At 41.8% G+C, this 10256-nt stretch overlaps 1 protein-coding gene across 1 annotated transcript in view; it reads right to left on the bottom strand.

Annotated features, from left to right (window-relative positions):
* The window catches only part of SMG7 (SMG7, nonsense mediated mRNA decay factor), a 31090-nt gene that overhangs the window by 17271 nt on the left and 3563 nt on the right, over nucleotides 1-10256 (bottom strand). Inside the window, 7 exon segments of the mRNA XM_008635385.2 lie at nucleotides 49-119; nucleotides 2386-2542; nucleotides 3628-3790; nucleotides 5850-5985; nucleotides 6320-6470; nucleotides 7506-7577; nucleotides 8409-8580. Coding sequence (XP_008633607.1) covers nucleotides 49-119; nucleotides 2386-2542; nucleotides 3628-3790; nucleotides 5850-5985; nucleotides 6320-6470; nucleotides 7506-7577; nucleotides 8409-8580 — 922 coding nt within the window.

The following is a 10256-nucleotide window of genomic DNA, read 5'->3' as shown; positions in this document are numbered from 1 at the left end:
ACATTGTTTTTCCCAGTTCTTTACAGCACAGACTACAAGTGTCCTTACCATTATTACTGGATAGATCTTCTTCATGAGGCTGGAAACTATTTAGAAGAGAGATCAGCCAGGGCCATATGCTACAAATTAGAAAACAGGCAAACCCTAAGTGAAAACTGCAAAACATGGGATGCGTTTGCTTTACCAAAAAACCACTGAATGCTGTTACCATCACAGTTTACATTAATCCTCTGATTCCCAAGAAAAGTTTCTCGCAAAGTGTCAGTGAAAAGACCACTTTCTTGAAAAAATAACTATTACTAAAAAGCCAACCTAAAATTCCCAAGGAACCCAGGCTCTCGCAGCACAGTGTTCATTATCCAGCAGGCCAGAGAGCTCACTGTGAATTTAACCAGATAAACCTACAGCATGAGCAAGTGCTGTGAGCACCTGTCTGCAACTCATGCTTTCCAGTCCACAGGTGATGGCTCCCAAGGCACAGTCAATGAATCAGTTTAGACAGCAAAGTAATTTGTCAAGACAGCTGTGCAGAAGTACTTCTGCTCTGTGAACAAGAACACTGTACTGTAGTGCTGGAGCATTCACCATCAAGGGAAGAGACTCTAAGTAAGGGTTACACCAAGTAAGACCATTAAACTAGAGGTGAACTTGCAGTCCCCTGCCTTGCCCTCACAATACCAGTGCAAGAAATGACTGTCAATTCTTTCCAAAGGTCCTGGAGCAAATAATTTTAAAACCACACTGATCACTGCAGAGGTGGTTAACACGTAACTGCTACCACCAGGCTGCTTCCTCCTGTTTGTTAAAAGCTCCCACTTAAAAGTCCAAAAATCCTTCTTCTTTACTGATGGGTACCACGGAATCAAGAGAAAACTATTTCAGGATGCCCACTGTGCTCAGCGTTGGAGAAATGAATGTGTCCTCCTCAGCAAGGCTTTCAGCCATCATCCAGTGTGTGGCCTGGAGAACGCACCATGTCCCCAACAGCACTGTACACCCTCAGCTGCTTTCCTGCACAGCTGCGGGCACTGGCAGCATGATCTTCATGATTATTCTCTACACTATACTAAGCAACAGCTCCATCCCATGACTGACAAGGGACAAAAGAAGGAAAAAACACCCCAGAGGTCTTCAATGAGGCAAGTAAAGTCAGTAATATGTTGTCCAGAAAATGCGTTCCTTCAGAGAATCCCAGAATGGTTTGGGCTGGAAGGGACATTCCACACTCTGTGCCATGGGCAGGGACACCTTCCACTACCCCAGGTTGCTCCAAGCTCTGTCCAATCTGGCCTTGGACACTTTTAGGGATGGGGCAGCCACATCTTCTCTGGGCAGCCTGTGCCAGGGCCTCCCACCCTCACAGCGAAGGATTTCTTTCTAGCATCCAATCTAAATATGCCCTTTTCAGCCTAAAGCCATTTACTACATGAATTACTACCTGGATGTCCTCTCTGCAGGGACTACTTGCTATCAATTAGGTATCTTGCCTATTAAAATACAGGCATAAGTCTTCCTTTAGGATGTGCACAGGGCAATAGTTACCACCATCTTAAAACCATTTCTGAGCCCTTTTCCTTAATCTTGTCTTTAGGAATTCTGTGGTTTAAGCTCCCAAAACTCCGAGGGGTTTTTTGGGATTTTTTATGTTTTCCTCAACAAACCGAAGTTATAGGCCCCCTGTTCCCCACACATCACACTGCTTTCCCTGGAGTGCCCATCTTGGGAACAATACTCATCCACCTGTGTCAGTAACAGTCACTCTGATCCTAAGAATCACCTTACAGAAACACTTTATTGAATCGTGGTAATTCATGAAAAGTTAACAGACTATTAAAAAAATTGGTGAGTTTTGAAAAATTTAAGTCTTAATTTATGAGATTAGTGGCAGAAGTGAAAAATCAGAGCAACAGTGCAGAAGTTATGCATGCACTGACATTTAAAGAGCCCCTTTACTAAATTGAATTTAATTCCTGGGTGACTACCAGCACTGCCCAAGTGATGGTTTAGTGCACGAAATTAAGGCAAGTATTCTCCTGCCATTTCCTCAGTAATCTGAGAAATTGTTATACTAGATTAGGCTACGGGAACACTCACTAGTTATGCTCAAACTGGACATTATAAAATAGATCCCCCGATCTTAAAAAAGTGACAACAAACCTAAAGCAAAAGTGACAACAAACCTAAAGCAAATTAAATGAGTCAATTTGCTCATGTAACCAACAAGTCTCATGTTTTGCTTTATGAACTTTTTAGCACATACACCTTCTATCATTTCGGTATCTGTAATGATGAGTTATATGATCACTTTTCACATGACTAATTTGTGGATCAACAGTAATTAGGACCTTCATGCAACAAAATGTATCGAGAAAGATTAACACTCACTACCGTCTTTCGTCAACCACTGCCTCCTGGAAAACACTGGGCCTAAGTTTCAGCCAGTCCATCGAAACCTTCACAGCTGGAAGAGGATATGCAGCCCCAGAGTCCTCCTGGTAGTCGTTTTGTAAAGGACACTTGCACAGAACTCCAAGAAACGACACTAGAAACAGAGTAAGAGGAAAAAGTAAAAGAAAAACACTCCATGATGTGGGAATGACACTTCAAAGTTGACCAAATAACCTAATCAAACATATCCCCGCCCCATAAACCCCTATTCTAAGAGCTAGTTCTTTAGAACAAGGCAGCCCAACTACCTCATATTAAACAATCCACCAACAGATCACAACATAGGGCTTTTTAATAGCTTTGTACTATGCAGCAGAATCTTGGCATCTTATATCCCTTCAACTGTCATGGCAAGTCATTTTGGTAAGTTAAAAAAAACAGATGAGACAAGCCCGGTGCAGAAATATTCACTCACCTATTTATTAGAAATTATCAACTCAACTACCTACCTGCACTTTATTCACTTCAATCAGCAGGCACACAAATGCACTGGAACTCTGCAGGCAGGCACCCAGCCCAGACCCTTTAGGGCACACAAGCTGAGAAAGAGTAACCACACCAGTGTGACCATGCTGCCTTCAGAATCAACTCCAGGCTGGAATTTGGAGAAATCCAGCTATTCAGAAATTTAGGTGTTGACTAACAAGGCCAAGCTGACAACAGGCTCAATCACGTTAAGCAAATCAGCATTATGTGGCTAGAGTCTACAATGCTCTGCACTCCCAGTTATCTCCTGGTTGATATTACCAAAGGCACAGAAGTAGCTGAGGTCCTAGTTGACTCAACTTCAGTCCTGTTGAATCAGAACCAGTTTCATTCAAAGCAACTCCAACTGTATGCAGCCAACTGGGGAGCAGCCCCCCAAGAGGGGTACTACTCACCACCAAGTTGGATCCCGTTTTGCACCCAAGTTAAAATGTTCTTTCAGAACCAGGAAAATGATGCAGAGTTCTGTAAAGCTTCAAACAGAGTAAGTCCGGACACAGAAATCCAGTGTTAAGTCAGCACTGCTGACATAAATGATCCTGTGTGACCATCATCTCTTTCAACTTTCTCCCTAATGTCTATTCTTGGCACTTACCTCACACAGCCATTAAGCTAGATCCTGAGAGGAAATTACTAATGGATTCCACGTTAAAATCAAGAGAACTACAAAAACCAATTAGCTCCCACACTTACTGAAGAGAGCCAGGAGCTGTGTCCAGCAGAGCTGCTCATCCTGGCTGTAGTTGTGCTGCTCCGTTTCATTGCTGAAGTCTCGCAGGTGGTGCAGTTGGAACAGGTTGATCACAGTAATATGGACTAACTGCTGAGAGTTGAAGGCCTTCTGGAACAACAACCTCTGCAACAAAGACACAGGGTATATGCATTTTTAGATGGCAAAGCACGTGCTTGAAAGGATTGTAGTTGCTCCTTCACTGCTCGACTAATGCTTCTGCCCTTAGGCAACATTCATTCTGGATTTATTTTCAGGTCATCCCTCCCAGCACAGCACTGGGCTTCCCAGGAGGACTTGGGCAGGTGCCCACTGTTAAGCACAAGGTTTTTGCTTGTACACCAGCTCAGACACCCAACAAATCAACATCCCCTTTGCATACGGTTCCCTTCCAGAGCAAGTGCAATTTTGAATGCACAGTAACAGCACTGCAAAGGCCCATAGACCCACTGGGTTTGTCTGCCTGTCAAAGAACCAGCATGGAGAAGGTGACATTTTAAAAAAGCACCCCAGGAAAATTTAACTATTGCATGGTTATGCATTAAAGACTAATTCCACACCTGACTTCATGGGTCACGGAATGCCTTGGCAGACTAAAACAGCGAGAGCTATTTACAGATGCCTTTCAGTAACTATGCTGGAAAATACACCTTTCTCAGGACAGGAAAAGAGACTTCAAGGCTTTTTGTGGGGAAAAAAAAGGAGGTATCCTAAATCTCAGCCAACGTATCTTCAGACACAACAATCAGGGAAGCAGGTAGATTAATTAGTGTTAAAGGTTTAAGCTCCACATTCACCCTTGACTCCCTCAACTAGGGCATGAAGAAGCACCGTACAGCTGACAACTGAGATTGGCAGACCTGCCAGCAGCAGCACCCAGGGCCTGACTGAACACTCCCAACCCTGCAACTGCTCTCCTCAGAGTTAAGATCAGCCACAAAGTTAAACTGATTCACTACCATACAGCCAACTTCACATCCACATTCAACTCGTTGAGGCCAAAAGAGTTGATCTCTCATAAATTAGGCCTTATGTTGCATAATATAAACCAAGAAAGGTAATCTAAGCAACAAATCTGGGCTCAATTAGCTGCTTTAACACCCTGTATCAGTTCAGAAAGTGAAGAATGTTCCACATGCCTGAGCAATGCTCATAATTATTGATTATAAGCACAGTGGGAAAAGCAGTACTTGCTCAACAGCCAGCAACACACACGGAGAGATACAATTACTACATTTTGAAACAACATTACCTGCCAGGGTGGGAGTAGCCCACATTGCAAGTTAATTCACAGCAAATTCTGTGGTTTTATAAATTTATTTTAAAGACAGTGTGAACCTGGCTGTAGCAGCACAATTCAAGACAAAAATATGGAAAAGGACACTGTGAAGAATATTTGTGATATTTTTATATTGCTCAGACCATGTTCCCCTTTCCTATTTTTGAAAAGCATCCACTCTTCTGCTGAACATATCCATCCTCCCTGCTTCTTTTCCACAAATTAGGAAGTTGAGGCAGATCAGTTTCCAAAAGGCATTTACCAGTTAACACAATGTCCTCTCTGAAATGCTACTACTTTGCATAAATACCTTCCAAAATTCTTTTGTTTCAATCATTGCTGTATTGTCCAACATAATGAGCTGAGTATGTAATCAATGGGACTCCTGGATTTTCCATGGGAAACGTGTTCCACATAGTTCTAGTCTGCACACACTAAGGTTGTATGGGACACTTTTTAAGGGCAAATTGCTAACAGGAGAGGCAAGTTTTCTGAGGCAGATTAAAAGCAGCCTTAATAACCACTGGGAGTGAATGAAAGCCATCCAAAAAATGAAGCTCTCAAAATTCCTCAGGCCACCAAGCCAAGACTTTACAGATGAATCAAGAGCTTTTCACAGGTATCCAAGAATCATCCAGGTTAAAGAGCAGAGAATCAAGAGTGGTCACTGATTTCTCCTGTATCTCCACCAACAATGGACCGCATGCAAAATGGGAAAAAGCCCTAATCTTGGCAGAAGTTACTAGAACTATCCAGTGTTAGCTGCAATGCAAACCTTCCCTAACTAGATACTTGAGTTTCCTGTATTTTATCATGTGAAAGAATTATTACTGGACTGTAATTTCAGAACTCAGCTGCTAAAAATATTTTCCTCAATATACTAATTAATATGTTGTTAGGACTAACCTTGAACTGTTCTTCCAGCTTTTCTCGAAGAGGGCTCAGCTTCTCCAAGCTCTTACTCAGGTACACATGGCCATGAAATTTAATAAATGCCTTGATGAAGTCAGACACGCTCCATCGAGTCTTCACCTCATCACGACTGCATTTAGAATAGAAATACCTGATTCAGTCTTTGGAATTACACACAGCTGCACATAACATTACAGAATTATTCCAAAATGAAGGAGGAATGTCCATGCAAAGCTATTTTTCATGTTGGCACAATATGCTTATTTCCTGTATTCACTAATCACAGTCAGGAGCCTCACAAACTATTCTTTGTTGCATACACCTGTGAGGATGCTCTGACTGGCCAACGGTTGAGGGATTTCTGTTTCCACTGTCAAATATGAATAACTTCTGGCAAGGCAGGTACTTTTAGAAGAAGTCTCTTCCAGCTTATCTGAGTGGCAATAATTTACTCTTAGTCTCACCTTTCCAGTGCTTTAGAAAGTGCTTTTTGTAGGTTAGTGGAGGCAGCTGGGAAAGGAAATTTCACAGCAATGCTTCTGCAGTAGTAGAAAATTGTGGTCAAGTGGTCTCCTTTGGAAGAAGCTAGGATAGCCAACTGATTATAAGGCTGACCTAAGGGAGAAAAAGACAAGTTGTCCTGGAGGGAAATATGCTAGATTTCAGAGTCCATGTGGTCACTTGGAAAGGGAGCATAAAGTTCTCAGTTCTTCAACAGACAAGGCTCAGATCCATCTGCTGACCCTTTTGCCCCAGCCTCAGATCTGTACCACTTCAGTCAAAAAGCTTCTGAGCTTCTGAATTTGTGGTGCAGCAGCTGTTTGGATTTTCTTTTTTGTTTTGTTTTTTGGGTTTTTGGGGTTTTTTTTACTTTGTATGGGGAAGGATTGGGTATGGGGGTTTCTGTTTGGTTTTATTTGCTTGTTCGTTTCTGGGGTTTGAGTTTTTGTTTGGTTGTATTTTGTCTAAATAATAAAATACTGTCAGAACCAAGCTTTCATCACCAATGATTTATCTTCGTCTATTGGACAAAAGCTAGCCCAGTTTTACTTCCTTTTCAACATTTCATATTTTTTTGCCTAGGGAGTTTAAAATACAGAGAATTCTGCAGTTAGAATGCAACTGGTTAAAAAAATTGAATTACTGGTTTCAGCAGCCTAGCTCAAAAGCAATTTACCCTTCTCTCACTATCCCTACATTTTGGGCCACTGGAAGACAATAGCTAAAAAGCTAGATCCCTGAACCAACTCACATCAGCAACTTGAAAAATACAATTTTAGCTACTAAACTTTATAAATTGACAAGGGCATAAATAATAAAAGAAAAAAACAGTGCTGGTGTAAAGCAAGTTTTCATTAATTGTACTTTATAACGTATGAATGTAACAGAGTACAGTAGTAGCGAAGCCTTGGAGTAAAGCTGTGAATTACCTTCCTTGTTTCTACATCTGCACAAAAAGGAAGCAACACAGATCATGCAAATAACCATTATCTAAATGATTTACTGATGGGTCAGGCTTTGTTGTATGCTTGTTCGGAGAATTTGGGGAGGGGTATTTATGTAAAAGCCCAAGTTTTTGACTGCCACAGAAGAAAACAATATCCCAAATCTTCCTTTGGAATATGAACTGAAAAGTTATCCCAGACTCACCATTAGAAGGGACAAGCTGAGCTGCATGTCTATAGTAAGACTCTGCCTGGCTGGTCTGATTCCTATAGCGAGCTAAGAAAACAGCAAAAAAACCCAAGTTGAGGCACAAAATTCCACTCCCCTGCAGTTACTTTCACAAAATGCAACTTACCCGAAGAGTATTTCATTAGTATTTCAGAAATACGCATCAGAAGAATGTACAGTTACACCAAACAGCACCCAGATTTGACACAATCAATTCTGCGGTGGCTGTTTTGTCTCGGACCTAAGACTGTCTTAGGGACAACAGTGCCAAGAACACCACATACAGAGAACTAAAAGTATTTTTCATCCCTCTTTGCATGATCACCAACTAGATCTATTTTTAGGTTGCTCCAAAAGCAACTGCAGATTCTTGTGAAAAGAGAACTTTCTACAACACAAAGTTTTACTCAGATCAAGAAAGAAATAAACCTGTGAACTTAATGTAAAAAAGAAACCCCATTTATGAAAGGCTGGATTTCTAACTGGTGCCGTTGTACACTGGATGTTAAGTGTTCTGGGATGGAGAAGTGTGCTAGCCCGCTGCAAAAAGCTTTTGTAATAGTTACCAGTTTCAGCATTTCCCTGTGCCTACCAGCTAGAACATGATTAGAATGCTACAAGACAAGACTCTAGCAGATCACTAGAAAGCCAGTGATTAACTGTCTCCATGTTTTAACGTGTAACATACACTAGAAAAGTCTGAACAGCATTTCTTCCCAGATCTTTCCCCCTGCAGCAACCACCAAAGGCACAATCAGCAACTAGCAACTAAAGTGGAGCACACTTGCTCCAGCAGTTGCCACGGTGTGTGCAGATCCCTCTCTGGAAGCCAAACACAGACAGAACTCCATGTCCCAGCCTTTTCCTTCTGAAACTCACCGATATCTCCCAGGTGGACAAGGCAGTGCTGGCAGATGTAGGAGCAGGAGCTGGACTGTGGCTTCACAATAGTGCTGGTGTGCGTCTGTTTATTGCTAATGATCCCCAGCTGGGAAGACTTCACACGGCACGGCAGGTCTACGTTAAAAACTGTGCACAGTTCCTGTAATAGCTGCAAAAACAGGGCTGGGTCAGTAGCAGCTCAAGACAAGCATTGGAAAGGCATCAAAACAAGTCACAAAACTAACAGAGCACCACTCGGAGGTGAGCTCACCACAGATGACCCAAATATATTTGAGGTGAACAAGCTCAAGTTATTGAAAATGAGACTTTAAAATACATTCTCCATATGGAATTCACTGAGTTCCATTGTGTCCACTGTGTTCATCTGCCCAGTAAGAAAAAGCTCTGCATCCCAAACCAGTAAGCAATTCAATCCTCATGATATTTAAATCACCAAGGATTTATCAGTGGAGATTGACTATGGGAAGTCTACAGATATTGTTGGGTTTTATGGTTTTGCTTTCTCTTTTTGTTTGTTTTGTTTTTTCAGTGGGACACTGAAGAGGAACACAGTGGGTTTTATACCTTGAAGTGACACTGTTCTCTGAAAATAATAGAAAGGAATATCCCTCTCCCTCCAAAGCAGCTTGTTCCAACTTCCAACTGCACTATCCCAACTTAAACTTTAGAAAGAAGCTGAAACATAACCAAGTTTGTAAGCAACGCAAGGCAGTACAAATGTTCAGTGGTTGAGCTGTCAATAAATATTTGTGCTAAGCCAACAGGGAGACTCTTTCAAGGAACAAGGCATCAGCTACTTGATCAAATATTTCAAAAGCTGATTGAAGGAAAACCTCAACTCTGTCATCCTACTCAGTGCTTTTGAAGTTTTTCCTAACAGACTCCAACAGACTCCTAACAGACTCTGCAAAGTAACAGTAACCAGAGTGAAGAGTGTTTGTTGGACAGAGTTAAAGGGTTAAAAATGCAGGTAAGAAATGACAGACTTTCTCCCACCTGGAAACATGCTCAGTCTCCAAATAAAACAGACCTGCAGCAGGGTTGCACTTCCACATAAAGGCACAGAGAAACCCCATGGCTGACAGAGACACACAGTCTGTCAACAGCTAAACATGTGACGCGATGCTTTTGTTTGCTGCAGAAAGAGGTTTGTGTTACATCTCCCTCCCCTTTGGCTCTGTCTTTATACAGTAAACAAAAATCCCCAAATAAGAGGATCTCACAGATGAAATCTGGATAAAAGAGAGCAACTTGACATCTTCAAAGACACCAAATTAAGAAAATTCATACTCTCTTTCAAAGATGTCACTTGTGGAGGCCTCACAGCTAGAGAACAGGTACCCTGGCTCAGCGAAGGCTTTAGACTGAAAATGTGATTAACATCAGTGTCAAACTCAGAAAAACTCCCTGATCCACTGTAGGAAAGAACAAGGCTTTTGCAAGACAAACAATGTAGATGGTAGAAAGCCCTTGGCAACCATGACAGCCTGTCAAACTGGCTGCTTCCAATAAGCAGCTTTCCAAAAAGCAATGCTGAAGTGGAAAAAAGGATAGCCACATGGGCAGCCTGGGGCTGGCCTTGCAGATGTCTGGAATCCAACTAGGAATTGATACAGCACAAATATACTACTCAGTACAACTGTGAGTACTGTAAGATGAAGACACTGTAAATTAGTCATGACGAAGTTTACTCTGAACACTGTGAGAGGATTCAGCAACCACAATGCTGTTGAAGCAGACACCAAATGAGGGCAAAAAAGGAAAGAAAGGCAAGTTTTCTTTGTTAAGGGCATTATCATACACAGTCTTATTCTCCATAATTTA

The sequence above is a fragment of the Corvus brachyrhynchos genome, unplaced genomic scaffold (genome assembly GCF_000691975.1).
Source record: "Corvus brachyrhynchos isolate BGI_N302 unplaced genomic scaffold, ASM69197v1 scaffold155, whole genome shotgun sequence".
NCBI lineage: Eukaryota > Metazoa > Chordata > Aves > Passeriformes > Corvidae > Corvus > Corvus brachyrhynchos.
Note: the sequence above shows the minus strand (reverse complement) of the source record. Positions and strands in the feature narration are given on the sequence as shown.